The following is a 20,438-nucleotide window of genomic DNA, read 5'->3' as shown; positions in this document are numbered from 1 at the left end:
AGATTTAAAAACTGAAATAAATTTCCAAAATGAAATTCATAACGTTTTATTCCTGATTAAAAAACAACACATACCTGGAAATACTTGGTGTTAAGTATAACACACTATAATTCATTTATTTAATATACAATTTTGTATGAAAAACAACAAAATATCATTGCTATGTTCTGCAGGCTAGCACAAAGCCTCAAACAGCAATGTGATATTATCATTGACATTGAAAGATTAAAGTGTGAAACAAGTTTCCTACAACTTTCAGACAGGATATAATAGCCCTCCATCAATTTTGTCAGTTCCTGAATTATCTATATGTCCAATATAAGCCTCTGAAACATTACTGCAAGTCTTTTATGGTCTGTCTAGCCGCGCTTGTAATATCAACCATGTTTGGAAGTGCTTTATAAGATAGATGGTGGCATTTTCCCCTGTTTTTTCAGCAAGCTCAAATGGTTTTCTGCTTATATTGCATAATTTTTTTATGTGAGCACTGAAATTTGTCAAAAATTTAGAAATAATGATGTAATGATACATATTCCTAGAGGAATACAGTTTATGTCTTGATGATGTTATTTTTTCATGATTGAATAATTTATAAGGCATCTTATGAATATAATGAACAGCTGTTTGGCCATTAGTTTGGCAACTTTGAAGAAAATTGCAAAAAGAACTATTTTCATCCATAGCAAGAATTCATAAACTGAAGGGTTTTTTTACAAATTAAAAATAATTGTGTTTCAGCAAGTTTAATGAACATCTAAACCCATTAACGTTACAGAAATAAATAAAACTCTTAAAGAAACAGAAAAAAACAAAAAATATTCACAAACCTAGTTTGGCATTAATATATACAGTATAAAACAATGTAGACGAAATTTGCTGACAAAATTTCATTACATTGAGCAAATTTTTGATAAATGTCGAAATTACTTTTATTATGTTATTACGTCATGTAATATCGTTTGTTATAAAATGATTTACGCCCAACAAGATCAAACCGAGTTTGGCTTATTTTTCATTATATCAACATCCACTGAGAATTTCATACATCTAAAAAAGTCTAGACGAAGCATAAAGTTTGAGCTAGTCACGGGAAACGGGTATAATAAACTTAATTTTGTGATTTTGATCACGGTTATTTCTAGAATTACTGCAAATTGATAACATGTTTTTTGTCTAGAAATATTAGCCATATCAAAAAAATTCAGTTCCCTGAAATCCCTGACCTTTGAGTGCCGACACAATATAAATTTAATAAACAATATATTTCACTGACAAAGCAAAGAAAATGGATTTCGGGCAATTTCTTACAAAATGCAACCTAACGTTAAAATAAAATACATGCAAACTGTTCTCTAACATAAACATAAGACAAACTTAGAAATACCATACCTATTTAGACTCATTCTTGCTTTATATAAATTCACTCACAAAATCCAGTCACAAAATACTGTATACACTTAATTAAACTCCTCAATGAACAAACTGTCATCATATTTTCACTTCTTGAAAATCTTCATCCCTCGGAAAACACTGCCGAAATCTCACGAAAACAAAAACCCCTGGTTTCGCTAGCCATGTTTGTTGTTGTAGTAACGTGATCCCCAAATTCAGACTCCCTTTTGACAGAATCGTCTCATAAATTGTTTACCGGTGTCGAAAGAGGCAGATTAAACCCAAATTATCTGCTGTCAGCAAAAACATCTAGTTGCTTGTTCAGAGTCAGATCGTAGGTCAGATGCTTTCATCTCCTATACATTTTCACATTTATTAGCATCGAGACATGTATACATATGTTTTTCACATTTTCTTTTAAATGTTTTTCATTGTTTGTTTGTTTGTATCGTTCACCAGTTCAAGACTATTAGTCTTCCAATGCCCATGGTCTTTTCACCCAGCCTGACCATCATAAAACTGATCTTACTCCTTCACAGCCATATTCATGATAAGCCCACATTTTCTACCTTAATTCCTATGGGCTTCGGTTTATTGCCCGAAACATTGACTGGTTTACTCATTTCGCCCCACCCACTAATACACACAGGCACCGAAACATTACATAGTCCAAATTAAACCAGTCTGATTTCCCTAGAAAAATAATCACACTTCAATTAAGCTGTTTACTATGTTAACCAGGATTCACTTTCAAACTATGATGAATTTGTATATGAGGTAGAAAACCAACAATAAACTAATTCAATACAGACTTCTTTAATACCAGATCGGCATTTTCATTCTTCATGTCTGCCAGTCAGATAGTGCGAGTTCCGGGGCACAATTCTCCACTGTCTTGTAGAATATCCAATATCTATCGTACTTGTCAACTTTCCTGGGACAATTTTGTATCAAGAGAGCATGAGAAAACAAAATGTCATAGACAGTAGACAAAAATAACTATATAATGTTTTCCAGAAAAGTGCCAAAAGCAAGTCAATTTGAATGACATATCTGAAACACCTCACTTCAACAGCTGACTGTCACTTATACTGGAATTCTATAGAGAAAACAATAGTATACAAGGTTGTATTAGGGAACTTAAACAAGTAAATCCAATCAAATCACAGAAACATAAAGAAACAAAGCAACATATTATTCCATTCAACAAGTTTGACATTAGATCACCAAGAGCACATGCCTGTGCTCAATCCTTCTTCTCAGATGCTAAGGGCTTTAACTCAACAATTACTTTAGCCAGAGTGATGCATGAGCCTTGCAAAAGTTTCATGTTTTTATTTAGTGATGAATTAACAAGTAACAGTAAAGCTTTCGCACGACTCATTGATAACAGTACCAAGATTTTCATTGAAAAGCAAGATGAGCCAAAAAAGCACAATAGTATGCCAAAACATAATGTAAGGGCGATAACTCATACAAAAAACAACATTTATTAAGCTGAACATAGATATAGGACATGAATGTATTATATTATGTATCCATTCTATTACAATAAATCATACATATGTGCTAATTAACAGGTTGAAAAAAGCAGGTACGTATATAAATAAACCTGCGGAAAGAAAAACATCCAACAGAATTACTCATTATATGTACAATGATGGTGCAGGTACACATGTTTTCATGTTTTCTGAACACAGGTGCATTGATTCTGTTCAACGTTTCTCGTCTGCAAAATATTCCCGATTCCATGAGCACAATTAAGCCACATTGTTGTATGTTTTTGTTGAGCTGATTGTTAAAGTCTGCGCCTATTAACAGACCCCTTCTGGGAAGTCATGTCATTCTGTATTATCTGGCAACCTTGTTGAAAATTAATGGTGAATGCAATGTTAACATCATTAAAGTATGACATTTTTTGCATCACAATTATTTAAAATGAAGAATTGTTAATGGTTAACAGCATAACAAACTCAGTAAGAATATTTGGAAAGGGGCGGACAAGTTCGCAATGAATAATCTTTTATTACAAAACATATGTTTCATATGAGTAAACTAGTGAAAACGATATTAAAATTAAGAATTTAAAATTGGCCTACTATTAATGAAATAGTATTTAAATAGGCCGACAAGCATTTTAAAGATTTAAGAAATTAAAGTCATAAGAAAGAAAACTGAAATTGACAAACTTAGTTATGGAGGGTTGTCCTCAGGGTGTTTCCTTTGCACCATAAGCATCGCATAGGTCAAGATTCCAGATCTGTGTCACTTTTAGTGTCATAAAATTCCATTAGTTCTTTAGTGACCTTGACTATTTCTCATTTTTTAGACATAAAATCAACTTACTCAAACATAATGATAATGTGATAAATTAAAAAGAATAAATAATAATGACAAAACTTAAAGAATATGTATTAATTATCTCTCATTAATACTAAGAAGATTCAGTAGAAATTCGCCTGATCATTAAATACGAATTTCATCTAACAGATCTAACAGAATGATGTATGAGTTTGGTTCATGTCGGTTCCCTTCATCATGTCCTATATGTTTAATAAGCTGGAAGTATATTTACTGAGTCAACCATAAAAAACAGTTGGTGCTATATAAAAAATGCTAGCCATACCGCTTTGTTTCAAAACTATGACCAGAAGTGATAGCTAATGCACACACAACGCCAGTTCTTGAAATTATATAGGAGTACTACAGACCAGTGTCTAATTTCAATAACGCAGCTAATGCATGACATAACTTTATTCTACCATGCTGTCATGGACAACATTCATTAGAATACAACCTACATTTTAAGCCAATGACATTGCAGATGGGCAACCATTAAGCACAAGACTTAATTATTCAGAATTTCACCTTTCGCGGGTGTTTAAATGTCCACCTTAACTGCCATTCATCTAATAGATTTTGCGATGTCAATGTATCAGCCAATGAGGTTTTCAAAGTCAGTTAGATGACCTGAAGTAAATTTTTAATGAATAATAAGGGCTCATTGGCAACTCTTACTCCGTCCATTATTATTCATTAAGAATTAACTTCATGTCATCTAACTATTACATAGTTCGCTTTAGTTATTAAACCATTAAGCTACACCTACATGCTACTGTTCCATTTTAAGTGTGAAAACATAGCAAGCACTCTCAAACATTGTAGATTTTAATAGCCACTGTTTTGTTTTAATCCAGGTTTTTATTATAAAGGCAGACAACTCAAAGATCATAAAGGGGGAAAACTAGTAATTTCATTCAAATTAATTTGTGTTTTAATAACAGCTGCTGATATATGTTGACGAAGTAAGTCATTTTAATTTTTCTGCTTTGTGTACTTAGCACAAAATACTCTGTTATATTGAAAGAAATGGAATTGTAAAACAGCAACATTGAAGTTACAGATCCCATCCCAAATATTGCAACGTAGGAAAAAAACAAACTGAATTTCATCACGAAGCACAACTTTTTATGAGCCCTAAAAATGAATAACATCGATGTTTATTACGTTAGGCCAATGTCAGAAAGGCCATTAGGTACTGCACGTAAAACAGCAGACAATACTCATTATTTCATTATTTCCAAACCATTTTGTTGCTCGCAATATTTTGCTGATTATGAGAATTGCAAAAAGCTATAAATTATGGGGGAACTTTACAGTATTCTGCACCCATGGGAAAAAATGAATGAAATTGCGATATCCCAGTAGAACTAGTTTGCTATACAATTGTGTCCCTCCCTCATAGAACTCACAGATGAAAGTGTTGACAGAAACAGACTCATGAAACCAAGCTTAATTATGATTCTTTTTCCAGTGGAAAGCATTCTTCTAACATTATTTAATTTGATTTTTTTTTAACCAAACCGAAATAAAATTTATATTTATTTCAGTCATCAAATCAAATTAAGTATCAAATGTATTTCTGTGAATGCATGTTTTATTCATTTCTCGCTTTTAAATTGCACATGATTTTCATGGTTGTTCGAATGCCTTCTGTGTGTAATATGTTCCGCACAATTTGAAACAAACCATGTATTTAATGCAGCTTAGAAGTGCAGCAGAGCCTTATTAATAACAGCTGTGTACGCTTTTAAATCATCATTAAAATAAACAAAATGAAAACCTCGTTAAATATTTGGAACCCTTCGATGCACCAGAGAAGTCACAAAATGACAATGTGGCTGGAATTTATGTGGACAGTTTTCTGGAAAAACGCTCTAACAGGTTCATTTTGTGTACTGTATAGGGTCAAAGGGGATAAATAATAAATTTGACAGTAGTTTATGACCAAAATTGTTTTTACATATTACCCAGGTTTTCACTGATAATGATTTAGCTCCCTTTCTTCAGCATTACTGCCCAAACAAATTATACTTACCCTGAATGCATGTGTAGGGCATTTTATAAATTAAAAAAGAACACAGACAATCATAATAATGCTTTTGTGAATAAACCAGATCTTTCATATTATTTTTTCCCCAGATATTCCGTTGCACGTTTTCGTTGATAAATCTTTTATAGTTTTCCCTGTGTATTGTACTGCTTTCTCAACAAATGGTGAACAGAAACAGAGACTGTTGAGTATTTTGAAATATTTGAGTTTTTTATAACATAATGTACTACATTGCACCCTATTTTTTGAAAGCTTTGGCACCTTAGAAACCCAAAGTCGATCATCCCTTTCTCAGCATGATAAACAGCCCTCGTTAGCATGGAAGAGCTGCGCAGAATGCAAGAATTAAATTTACATTTATATAGGATTGAAATAGATAAATCTAGATGGTTCTTGTGCCACGTAAATTGAGTTTCGCCTCTCTTCCGATTTGCTCCGTTGTTTTGCACTTCATCTAAATGTACATGGTAATCTAAGATCGGTCCCTTGTTTGCGGCAATCTCTTCATGAAATTTCTGCCAGTAAATGGATGTAATTACATTTGCTTCATGATTTTTGCGAAGTTTTCTCTGTAAAGGCCATGTTTGTCATAATAGTAAGTGTCTTGCTAAGTTCTTGGAATCTTAGATTGAGAAAAGCTTCCAAAGACTGCATGCAACCTTCAACAGGGCTTCAATTTTTGCAAGCAACTGGTTTCTTTTAATGAACTAAATAATCTCCTGCTGTTTACAAAACATTCTTTAACTTAAGTTAATTTAATCTTTGGAAATATGTGTAAATTAATTTCATACAGAGGTTATCATATTTATATGACGAATATATTATAATGCAGAAACTCATTCAACACCATCTCACCCATATTTTTTTATGACTTTTTCTTAATTTTTCTTGGGGTTCCAATCTAAATCTTTGAGATTATCAGGATATTTGGGTTAATAATGTCCTGTGGATTTTACAATCAAACAGGTACAGATACAAGTTATCCCCACCTAGGGGGTTAAAAATCTCTGAACTATTAATGCCAAAACTAATTAATGGATAATTCCCAGAAATATATTCAATATTTACCTGGCACAAAACCTGTACCAAGATGGCCAGAATGAGTCACTATCTTTTTGTTACAGTTTGTCCAAAAGCAGCATAAAAATGAAATATCGGTCATTATCTAAAAGCCGCAGAACCATGGTCTAGTGGTAACATGCGGTCAATCCAGAGGTCACAGGTTAGATTCCCCACCGCACCACCAAAAAGGGACATCAAATGGGGGTCCCATGTGACAGTGCTATACACTGGTGACCATTATAGAACCAGGGTAGCTCGAAACAGGGTTACATTCGGTCTGTGCACTTATAATGCTCCAAAAACACAAAATGACTTAATACCATCTTATTGGTCCAGTACTCGCAGAATGGACCTTGCAGAGTGCGAGTATAAATAATCTTACACACACACACCCTTATTCAAAAGGAAGGCTGCTTTCATGCTTTCATAAAGTAGTTTTGGTTACATAAATGTAGGATCAGCCATGATAGGTCAGCCATGGTCCATTAGATGTATCATGTCATGTTTGAATTTACTTGTGACTTTCACCAACCATGAACTCGAAAAAAACATTGCCTTCATTTTTTGGAATACTCTTCCTACAGCTGAAAGACTTCCCAAATTCCCACACAGACCACAGACCCTGTGCCAAAGCCAAATCTCCCTATTGTTAAGCCATTTACAGGACTGGCCAATCCATCACACGCCATTAGAAGACAGTCATCCCAAATGGTAATGGATTTTGTCAAGCCTGTTGTAGCTTATTTATTATTTCTTTTCCATGTATTTATTTACAGAAACCTGATGATCATTTACACGATATGACTAAGAAACAAATTCCCATACATGTATCTCGTATCTTTGAAGTGCTACACTCTTTTTCAAGCAGTAGTAATGCTTTCTATGACAGTTCCAAATGATATTGTAAATAAATTTCATGGCATTTTTTTCTTGAAAAATTATAACCTGGTGCATTACTGTTTCTCTAGAAGACCCTGTCACATTATAAATCAAATTCTGAAATCTCCCTTTAGGGCAAAATTCTACATAATGACTTCAAAAACATCATCACAATAAAAACTAGCATCCAAATTATTCTGTCATAAAGTGTCCCAACCGCGAGCAGAATTTTAAATTCATGAAATATGGATCTAAGCATGTTTTACAACCTAGAGAGATTTCATTCCTAGGGCTGTGTTCCGATGTTTACTATCGTAATATTACGATTGTCAAAATCATGGTTGCCTTTATGCAAATTCGATTATCTGCTGAAGCAAACCAGAGGCCTGGCAAGTTAGTATTGACAGAGGGAATTCAGAAAGATGATCGCTGTGCGAAGAATAACAATTGAAGAGGGCCGTGATGGACAATCAATGGAAATTAAATGAGTACTGCTTACAGACTTGTTGCTTTTTCCCCTTTTTGTTCCCTAACCTTTGAACCCAGTGAGCTTGGAGTATCTTTGACATGCAAATGAGATCTCTGTCTTGTCCCTGTATTCCTGGCGTAGGTCAATATTCTAAGATACCAACTATCGGAATCTTACACTGTCATTACTTATATCAGGAAACCATTGCTTACACATCCATTACAAAACCCAAGTTTAGCATAAATTTGATTTAAATTATGGACAGTTTTTGCATAATTGCACTCTATGTCAAGGCCATTTTTTTCATCACCTGGACATCAGTTATGTCAGTTTTTGCATCACTGCAAACAAAGTCAAGATCCATTTTTGCATTACTTTGATAAATGTCAAGGTCTTTTGCAGATCACATTACTTTGATTAATGTCAAGGTCAATCTCACATTGCCATGATCAGAGTCAAGGTAAATTGTTCAATATCATGATCAATACAATCATAGGTAAAGGCAAATATCTGCAAAGTTATGTTCTTGATGGCTTTCAACAGTTCTTGATTAGTGTTCATAAACATTTGGACAATTGTAGTGTACTTGGATGTAGTTAATGAACTGTGCATGAACTACTGAAATGAAATAGTAGAACTACAATACAGCAGCAGAAATCTAAGGAAGATATGTTTTCAAACCTGACTCCTGAACACAATAAAACATTTTACCATCTAAGGGACCATTAGATCACTACCACACTTTAGATGTAATTAAAATGTCAGGAGGCTGCATGGATGGCATTACGTAAGTATGGCACACATTTCAGACCCGTCAAAACGGATTACATAATGCTGCAAAATGCATTACTTTCTCCTGAATTACTGCTGTCAACGATCCTTGTGTTTTTGATTGTCTTATTCATTAGCAACAAGTCACAAAGACGCTTCTATGAATATTTTACTTATGTTCTAAAATATGTTATAATTTATTTGAAAATATGCTTAAAAGCATGCCGCAATTATTCACATACAATAAACAGAACAGAACAGAAATTATTCACATACAATAAACAGAACAGAACAGAACATTTTTTTAAACAGTTCACAGTCACTATACAGAATACTGTTAATAAAGACCTCATAAACAGTTCTTTTCACGCCTATCCTTTAATTAGTATTTCTTACACCTTGAGGGGTTCATTCTATTTAACACAACTCATTTCTTGACATTAAACACAGTAATGAGAGAAATAATTCCACAAATTACTGACACATGTTTTCCCCAGTATGTCAGATTACTTTGGAACCAAAGTGCGATAATTTATTGTCAGGTAAGGTCATAAAAAAGACATGGAATGGACCTTAATACTTTGGCACACATTAATGGGCCAGTAGCAGACGATTGGCAATATCCAGAGACCTTAGGCATTTAAACCAGACTACCTTGGTTTAAAGATAAAGGCACAGTTTCAAGTCTTCCCTCTTGTGGATCAGCATCACTCCTACATGAAGACTGATTTGTAACTATCAGATATTTTGGAGGATATGTTTCTGGTATTAATGTTAAACTGTTACCTAGGAGGTTGCTAGTTTGGAGCTCCAACAAGGTCAAATACATATAGCCCGGAATTAACATAACAGGGTTTTCCCATGCCGGTACAAATAAAAGGTGAATTTCGAGCTATTGAAATTCATGTAACAGTTCAATGACTCTATTGTTTCCTAAGTATCATGTGTATATTACAACGATTTTAATTTTGTTTGTACCGGAGGATTAGGTCGGAAAAACCAGAATGGCTATAATTCCGGGCTACAACTATTGTCTTGGTCTTTCAATAGACACCAGTACTGGTTTCCACCCAGGAAACAGACTCAAGAGTGATTCAAATGGATGTCCATCATAACTTAGCTTAAAATAAATAACTATAAACTTAAATTGTCAAATTGCTATCATTTTCACACAATTATAATCTGCATCAATAAGACCTAGTGTTACATCCCTATGTTAGACTGTGCATTCTTTGTTCCCATGTAATAATAACAAGGAGGTGGTGTTTTAAACCTTGCTTTGCGGATAAAATACAATGCTTTTCACCTTTACATATGCTATTTAATTATTGAACTATATAATTATTGAACACTGTCCTCCCTACATGGCACAAAACAGTAACTTCACCCACTACCCTTGTGATTGAAATTACACACTCTGCTGGGGACTTAGCTAGGGTCACCTGGGTAATATTTCAATCACTAGGGTTGTGGGTGCAGTTACTATTCTTTTATTACCTGATATTATCATTATAAAACAGCCCGCTTAACGTTACATAACAATACCCTAAACATAGCTTCTGGCACAAAGACAAACCATGCCCATAAACTGATCAAACAAAATGAAGCACTTAAGCAAATGGCATGATAGATCATACTCATTCACCAGCAGACTTGGCTACCCTGACCCCCAGGGATTTCTTACAACCCCCATAAATTCCAATACATGTGCAGTAGATGTCAATTTCCCATGTATGGCTGTTTAAAAACAAGACCTAGCTATTTTCCAACAGGAAATTATCAGCCCAAGGGGGTAATTCCAAGTGATGAATGTCTGATAATGTTAGACAGTTTCAAGTCTCGAAAAGTGGCATGAAGTTGAGCAAAAGGTCTTTTATATAATCCTGTGGGTTTTCTTCTCAAATATGGGGGAAGGGAGGGGTAAGAGAAATGTCTGAATGTCTGCTTAATAATCACACTGATTCATTGAAACTAGACAGCCAATTATGCAATCATAATGATTTAAGGGTAAGAGGGGTGTCCTTTTCTCAAATTTAAGGATGTGGTGGGTTTGATATCGAAAAGTAAGTCTTCCTGTATCATAGGACTCCACAGCGATGCTATTATCAGCTTTTAGCTTTCTTCATAATCAATTAAGCTAATGTAAATTAGTATAAAACAATCATAATGATTCAAGGATGATTTAATTAAAATAAATATATAATATTTATTTAATATTAATAATACAACAGTGTTTGTTTTCTTTGATATATAATACACAAAAAGTTTTTCACTGACAACTCTATCAAGGAAAATTAAATCAATATTTCACAAAACTACATTACAATCAGTGCTACTAGAGTTGTTTCCCTTAGTTAACAAAATCTTAAAAAATGAAGTACAAATCTTTGTGACATTTATATGAAATTGGAAGTAAATAAATGTAACTTTTTACTTTAAAAATCCTTCACAGATAACAACTGTGAATAAAAGGGTTGCTTCAGGGATAATATGTGTTGTTTTACAACAATTTTCAGTATAAACTGAGATCTGACAAAAATTAATTCCATTATAAACATTGACAGACGTCATCATAAATTTTCATAAATTTCATTATTTAGTCACCTATTGAACTTTATCAGATATGGTATAATTTTCAAACATTTCAATAGTTTCTCGTCTTATACTACTATGTTTTAGCAACTCATATTTGGTTGTTGTTTATCAGTATATAAAAAGACCACAATTGAACCTCATCAGTTCCTTCTAAAAGTCTGTTACAAGTACAACATTTTTTTTTGAAAATAACAAAATTGACTGTCAAATACATCTGCTACATTATAAATCATCACCACTACCCTCCAAAGATTCTTATTGAAAAAAATGAAACTTTAAACCAAGGTTTACAATTTTATCATAAGACATTAATGCAAGGTTTTTGTATGATTACGAGCAACCTTTGAACTTTTGTCAACTTTTGATGACTTTTGATGCTAAGCTCTATTATTCCTCCAAAACTATAAAACTGTCACACCACTATAAGACAGATAATATCAACACCAGGTTGCCCTGTATAATGTTTTTTTATTAAATTAATGTCGCTGTTTTTATATGATTATGCTAATCAGACAGGTACGAAAAATTTGAATGCGTCCATCTAAACCTAGAATAGTCATAATCATGCTATTAGTCAAATTACATAAATCTCCTTAGTTCTATAGGTCATAAATAATACAAGAGTGCTGTGGAGCGGATGCCAGTGCTCTTTTTGTGTTGTTATTTCAGTAACATAGGGGGGTATAACTCAACAATTATTAAAGTTTTTGCAGGATGCCACCGCAGACCACGCCACTACCAAAAATAACACCACCCCTAAGATAATTCTTGGAGTGAAAAATTTTAACAGTTGGTGCACTAAAATAGGGCTCCAAATAGAAAAAAACTAAAATAAAATCAATTTCTAAAAAATTGCTTTTTCAAATCCAAAATTAATTAGCCCGATTTTTTTAACTTACCTTTGTTTCAACATTTTTCATTTCCAGCTCACATTCGTTTGTCACTATATCCTGTTTGTCCACAAAATATGTCAAATATAAAAAAAAGGTACCGTATAACAAAACTTCAAAGAATTCTTTATGGCATTTTTTTCCAAGAAACTTCTTGTGCACTATTCTACTTCACAAAGCCTCTGAACCATAAAAAATGGATTGATATTTGGCTTCCATAATATATTAGTGAACTTATATTAGTCAGATGAATGTAATAAATCCGTACTGTGCGCATAACAATCATTGAAGCTTAAAGATTATGCATTTAAACATCAAAATAGGAAGCCTGGGCTATCATTAGGAAACCTCTGAACAACTATAAACTGTTCACTTCACTCAACAAGTGCAGATAAGCTCCATTTGATTTTATTCATTCATCAATCGTTGACAATGAAAAACAGCCCTGTAATTCTCAAACAAATCAACAATGATAACGACTGCCAGTCTACAGCCATTGATGTCCAGAAATGAAAAGTATCCCATAATTCATAAATTCAACTGAGCAAATATCATAATTTCATTGTTTTTATGATATCACTAACGTAATCTATAATCCCCTAACCAAATATTGAAGTAGCTTGGATATGGCCAATTCAGAGCAACTAGCATGGGCTAATAAAATTACCAATATTGTACCAGTGTAATTTATTGACACTCTGATAGAAATGGTGCCTGCTGCTTTAAACTCCAGACAAAAATCGTTCCCACCCGGGACGTTGAATCGCCAGCACTGTTGCTCTCTGCATGTGTAAGCGCACAAGATACAAACTGCGCGTGTCACTCGGGGATTTCTAAAACTAGCCCTTAGGTTTGATATTGTCAATAACGTGCACATTTTTCTACAAATTGAAATATATTGAGAAGATAATGATCAATTCATAACCTGATAAATTAATGCAGATTTAAATTTATAGCAATGATGGCCTAGAAGGCAAAATTTATAGCAATGATGGCCTAGAAGGCAAAATGTATGGAACAAATGCATACAATGCAGATTTCATTTCAATTACAGCTTTTTAACATTAAATGCAGTAATGACACAAATTTATGTGACTAATGAAACTTTAGCTGAAAAACATTTTCAGCTTTTAAGTTTGCATTAAAAAAAATAAAGCAATTTATTTTGAAGTGAACATTGTCTGCAGTGCCAGTGGACCCAACTTTAATGTACATTTAAGCCTCACCCCGTGAATCACCCAACATATCTCATCACAAATACTCAATTAGCCTGACAGTATCTTCAAATTAAAACAATGAAAACTGTCCTGCTTTCTAATTGGAGTCCATTTCTACGTGAGCCTTCGTGTAATTATCCCATCGACAACCCGTCACTTCCTACAATTATTCCCATTTGATTGGTCAGTTATGACAATGCCCCTGGTAATCAAAACCATTCATCAGGTTCGGATTTTATCGAACACTCTGAAACACTTTTCCAACGATCACTCCGCAAAAATGTCATCCTGCACATTGTCCAAGTGTCACTTTGAAATTGAAATCACATGTACCGCTGGGGTCTTTCACTGTACATAAATGGCAATTAATGCTTTCACGAAGGACTAGGTCAATTGGCCATTTTATCGAAGGCGGAGAAAGTTACTGTTTTCTCCCTGAAGAAAACAAACATCAGCAGAAATGTATAATTACCTCATTCCAGTGGTCAATCAGTCCCAGAGGGCTTTATTACAAATTGAATTGTGGGAAATATAAAACTCTCTAAGACTGGGGTAATTCAACATGTCAAAACCCAGATTCCTTGTCCACTCCAGAATTAGAGACTTGTCACGATTTGGTGAATTTTCCGACATTTTCGATGACTTTGTCTGAAACATTCATTAATTAAGCCAGAAACAAGTTGTCCCAGAATTCCCTTTTGGAGACTGATTACAAAATTCCATGTCACCATATTTCCGTGGCAACGCTAGCTAGCCAAGGAAGTTAAACTATGACCTCTAATTTGTCACGAACACAAAAACGTCCAAAATATATTGGCCAATTTATGTTGCTATGACTCATGCCTTATTCTCCCCCTTTCAGGCAAGTACCACTTGTGGACCGAAGGCCATTCCAAATCTTTGTTATACATTTTACTTCAATATTTCTTTTAAGTTCTGAACTTTAATATAAATTTTGAATATCAATTTTGAAAAAAGGTGTTTGATTATAAATTTTAATCTTCCTTTCATCAAAAACAATCAGATGCTGCAGTCAATTAAGAAATTAGTTTAGCGTTACAATACCCTTGCAGAAAATTATCAACTTAAAAAGACATTAGCCAGTTAAAAGCATCGCACCTTGACAAACTATTTTTTTCAACTAACTGAAAACTCATTGGCTGTTCAGGAAGTCTGAGATATTCTTCATGGTTATAAGCAATAAAATATCAGATTCCCTGATTGCCTTGTATGGAAATGCTATCTTTTATTGCAGCGATCGAAGTGAATGCCCTTGTAAAAACCCTTGTCCAATCTTCATTCATTTAACCCTTAGCACCTTAAAGCCATAATTCTCTGATATTTCCACAATCTCAAGGATTAATGCAGTGTGATTCAGACATGCATAGATGGAGATACCACTAGAACAGGACACTTGCAAACGCCATAAACTGTGCATAATAACTCTGATTGTCATAAATTACAGGGGTATAATACCCTTTTCTGACAATACATATCCCTACTTCCCCTGATTTTTCTTCAATAATTAGAGTCCCCTGGTTCTCTTACTTGCATTTGTCAAGATACTGGTAACTGTCAACGATATTGTGATCATGGAAATTGGCATCATAAACATTACTCTTAATTTTCTTGGTCATTTCCGAGTAAAAATTAATAGCTTAAATAACTGTCTCTGACCAGCATAGACACAGTGCGTCACTCAGGGAGCAGAGATGGTGATGATAACAATTACTGACCACAATGGTGCAGGGCCTGAGTCAGAGTTTTGGACTTTGGGACAGTATTTACAATTCTGAAACTGCAATAATTATTACACCTATGATTATGAAACATCAAACCATTATAATTATTGTATTGGCACACTTTTAAGAAGGGCAGGGCGACTCATTAAATTTCGCTTGATTCTAATTTTTGCAATGGTAACATGTGTTCTTTTGAAAATAAGTGTCGAAGTAAAATATTTAATTTCAATCATTCTTCCAGATAATGATCGCTAAACAAGACATCATTGTGTCAATTTTTTATTTACGCTTTCAAATTACTTTTAAGAGAAGTATGAAATATAGTCTGTTTAAATATTGAAAGGGATAGTATTACAAACTTCTATAAGGAAAATTAACAATGATTCTTTTATTAATTACATTTGATCAAAGGATCTGTTGACAGGTATATTTATCAAGCATGAATAATCTATTGACCGTACACATAAGACTTGATATTCTGTAATTCGTAAATTATTAATAAACATAATTGCCATGAAGGCTTTCATTTCTAATGAGACCTACTATTACGCTGTAGGGTATAAAAGAATACCAATATTTGACGTCCAATTAAAATGCTCATAACTAGAAGACCAAACAATGCCACCTAGGCAGACCCTTTCTTTCTTTAGAAAATGCGAAAAAAACTGCCAGTCAAAAATGACAGATAAACAATAACGTTAGTCCAGAACGAAACATTTTCAAGAGCCCAGGATTAGTTCTAGAGTAGCAACGATCGAAACAATCGTTTCACCCTCGACACATTTATTGCAACAGCAAACATCACACAAAACAAAAAAAACTCTGCCTCTATTACCGATCATGGATTATATCCATTTTAATACAACACTAAATAGAGGAATCATGGATTTTTTTTCTGAGAACTGTTCCACCTGTAACATGATATTGACTCATCATGTTTTTATTGACAGGCATGTTCGTAGTAAATAATTCTGGGCAATTTCCGTGAATCATTTTATAAACAGACTCCCTATGATAACAGAAAGCTAGATGCCCCGCAGTTTTATTATGCCTTTATTTGTGAAGGAGGAACTCAAATATGGGACCAAGACAGAAGCTAAGACTGCATGCGGAGATCAATCAGCGTAAAGTTAATGCCATAAGGTAGCAAGCGACACTTGATTATAGAAGGTTTTGGTAACTTCTTGTATTAACCCTGCCAATGCTTGTCCATTGCTCCATTCATCAAGGGACATAACTGTGCAAACATTTTAACCAGAGTGATGAAGTCTTTAATATGATGTATTTTACCAAGATTTATGATTATGGCCATTGAACAACCTCCCCATTCAACAATTATACACAAGAACAATGATGCGTAAGTTTCGTCCGCATTTACACTAATAAAAAAATAGGCAAAATCTGTCAAAATCTCATCTTTTCTTTATGTCACAAAGATATGTTGTAAATACTTAAGGAATACAAAAGTGGGATGGAAGCATTTTCGTTCTACAAAAGAGATGACATTTTAATATCGTGTCAGGATTTTCGTCACAAAGACGTGTCTTTCTAGCCAAGTAGATATCCTAATTGGAACAAACATCGACACAACAGCATAGAGGACTCTATTCTTTTTGACACTTAATCGACAACAATGCAAATCAAAATGAGGGAAAACATTATATACACATCCAATAGCCCAACCTTGACACATTGATTAAGAAGTTAAATATTGAAACATTTCAGAAGTAAATTGAAGAAAAACTACCCAAACGAAAGAATAAAATGAAATTTTGAGTTCGACTGAAGAGTGCTTATCTTTTATCAAGGGCTCTCAATATCTTTTCAAATCTGAATTAAAATCTCGAGAATGAAGAGCTGTCATTGAGACTTGCCGAAGTAACATGCAAAGTGTGTCGATTTTCACAAATAAATTGTTTTCAAACATTTTTTGTAACAATGATGCAGGAATCTTAACTATGTTTTTTTTTCAAAACACCAAAGGACTTCATTTATAACTATAAAAAACCTAAACTTTGTACAGTTTAATGCGTCAAAAAAGATTAAACTACAAGTACAAGTAATTTGGGGGCCAACTTTTGAAGCAATAGTTAGTGCAATCTTATCAGCAAGCATGTAAGATCAAAAAAAAAATAAGAAAGATCAAGAATTTTGGTTAGATATGAATCAAGTGTCACAAATAAAATTGAATTTCTACTTACAAAATCAAATACACCTTGACTCAACTCATAAATAAAGCTATTAATTTTGAAATAGATATTATAAATACCCTCGAAATATTAATTTGAAAAGCGATCATACAATATAATTTTGTGCGTTTATAAGACTTCATTCTACCTATAAAGTAGCATTGTCAATGTGAGTAAAACATTTTCTATCTGAAAGTTCACTAATAAGACAGTAATTGATATTTATAACGTGCATGGTAGGGTAATTGTCAGTTTTGAATCAATTTTCAGCTACTTTAGGTATACTTTTACTTTAATACTAACCATAATTGAAAAACATAACTAAAATCCTCAGACTATTCAACATATACTATCAGTGACTATCACCTTCTGCATTCTTTATTAAAACATAGTTACTTAAATGACAAAATGCTCCATGTTTCACTTAAATTTGAACATTTCAAATTGGCCTCTATTTTTGTATATATTTTTTTTCAATTACATTAACAGAACAGCTCAAAACAGTAAGATATACAAAAGATAATTTTATTTCCATTAAGATAAAAAGAAAATCATAAGTCAACTTTTTTCACAAATACATTTACAATTTATGCATTACATAAACAGCTGCAACGTAAATCAATGTAATATTGTACAAGAAACTTGAAAGTGAATTGCTGAAACAAAAATTATATATTGCTACATGTTTGTATTGCAACTCAGATGAATGCTAAATTGATTGAACACCAAACAATTTAAAGTTATATCTAATATAAAAATTGTTTTATGCTAAACCTAAAATCAACTATGCGTACCTTGCGAAGAAAGATGCTGCTGGCGATGAGGCACTATGTGGTGGTGGTGACATTGACGACATTGATGATAACCTTGACATCGACGGTGATGATGGTGGTGGTGGTGATCCTATTCTGCCCATCCCCGGTGGTGGGGACTGAATCCTAGGGGGTGGGGATTGAACCCTAGGGGGTGACTGTACCCTCGCTGGTGATCCCGGAGCAGAGTGTGAGTGCTGTAGAAAGTTATAATGATGAGGCTGGTAAGGCGGGTATTGCTGCTGCTGTTGCTGTTGTTGATAATACTGTTGATGAGGATGAATTGGTTGTTGTTGTTGCTGTTGATGATGGAACTGTTGCTGTTGATGAAACTGCTGTTGCTGATAGTACTGCTGCTGCTGCTGTTGTTGTTGTAACTGCTGCTGCTGTTGGTACTTCTGTTGTTGATAATTCTGCATAGCTAAATGGGGTTGCTGTTGCATATATGGCGTGTTGATAAAATGTGACCCTGACATTGGGTAGTTGACAGGGCGCCCATGAGGGCCCGTCCCAGGGCTCTCGGACACACCCTGCCCGTACATGTCTCCTGTCCGGTGGTAGCCCGGCCTCTCAGCAGAGCCAGACCTCAACAGGTACTGAAAATAGAAAATACCAATGTGGGTGGGTGTCGTTAGACTACATTAATAAAGAGAGCTTATATTACTTTTAGCTGCACTAAGTATGATCCCCCGGCACTAAAATACACACAAAAATAACAGTAATGTTTTTCCTATTCTCTTTAAAATAGCTTGATTTAATGTATGTTTGCGCATTAAAACATCCAAACAATCCATTCTGAAGTTTCTTTTTTCAAACACTTTCATTCATACTGTCTCGTATAATAAACAATGTTCATGGGTCGTAAAATTACAGTAAGGAATTAATGTCCCACACTAGTCATTCTTAAATTGCACAAAAACAAGCAACCAACTTCCAACCATAAAATCCACAACACTTATTTGAATATAAAACAAGTACAATTCATCCATTTCATTTTTTCGAGGATGAATTTTCACAAAACCACTAGGTATCTTACCCAATAGAGAGATAAAAATCTCACTTTTCACACCTCAAGTCATATTTTCACTGACTCACTGATCTGATTTTTAAGTTTTATATTTCAAAGAGAGTTTGACAAAAATTGTCCTCAATCAGTCACAGTCAAGAATATTTTTATGAGTTCTAATTAAGTGTAAGCCACTCGCCATAATTTAGCATTAAAAGAAATCCAACTCAAACTTTGTAATTTCAGTGACATTCAAAATTTCAGCGAATATATTGTAACAAGATCACATCTCGTTTCAATCCTCAGCTTCCATAAGCATTATTGCCAGTTAACTAGCAAACAAATCCATGTTTGGTCCCTGAAAATATGCCTACAGTCCAGTTGTATATGGGAAGGTATAAAAGTTTCCAATAACGTTTCCAAGGATATAGGAAACAAACTATCCGAATCTGGTATGTATTTCCATATCGCAATAAAAGCTAAACCATAAAGAAATCAGCTTTAATTTGGCCATATGAGTTGATCTGCCCAACTCCCAGTTGGGGTGTTCCCTGGGAGTTCCTCGTTTAATATATTTGTTTTTTTATAAACTCCGCCAAAATTGGTCTCCGGATCATTGTACAATGTAATTAAAGCTCTTATTTTTGCAGGGTATAATTTTGGTTAAATAGAGTGGGGACCAGTATTTGATAGGTCTTAAATTTGCAGAATCTGATTAACTACCATTTAAAACTTACATCAATGGGAGCTAAGATTAAGCCATATTCAGACTTATTGCAAAATTTAATGATTCTCTAGCATTTCTCTAATTTGGCTAGAGCCAGTCAGGATGGTGTTTTAACTGAACTAATGTCAAAACCAGTTTACAATTTATTCCCTATAATCATGCCAAATTCAAAAGTCTGTTCATCTTGATTTAAATGCTAAAAATGTTATGTTTGTTTAAAAATAAGGCATGTTTATACAAGCAGATCCGAACTGTATTGATTCCAATAAAGCTTTTCTATGAAATTATTTTCCA

General features: G+C 33.8%; 1 protein-coding gene across 2 annotated transcripts in view; it reads right to left on the bottom strand.

Moving 5' to 3' along the window:
- Positions 1 to 20,438, bottom strand: part of LOC128209021 (kinesin-like protein KIF26B) — a 150,943-nt gene that overhangs the window by 31,840 nt on the left and 98,665 nt on the right. For both annotated transcript variants that reach the window (XM_052912819.1, XM_052912818.1), the window contains one exon: positions 18,394 to 19,007. In XM_052912819.1, the coding sequence (XP_052768779.1) occupies positions 18,394 to 19,007 (614 nt within the window). The remainder of the gene's footprint in view (positions 1 to 18,393; positions 19,008 to 20,438) is intronic.

This window comes from Mya arenaria, chromosome 11, assembly GCF_026914265.1.
Source record: "Mya arenaria isolate MELC-2E11 chromosome 11, ASM2691426v1".
Taxonomy (NCBI): domain Eukaryota; kingdom Metazoa; phylum Mollusca; class Bivalvia; order Myida; family Myidae; genus Mya; species Mya arenaria.
Note: the sequence above shows the minus strand (reverse complement) of the source record. Positions and strands in the feature narration are given on the sequence as shown.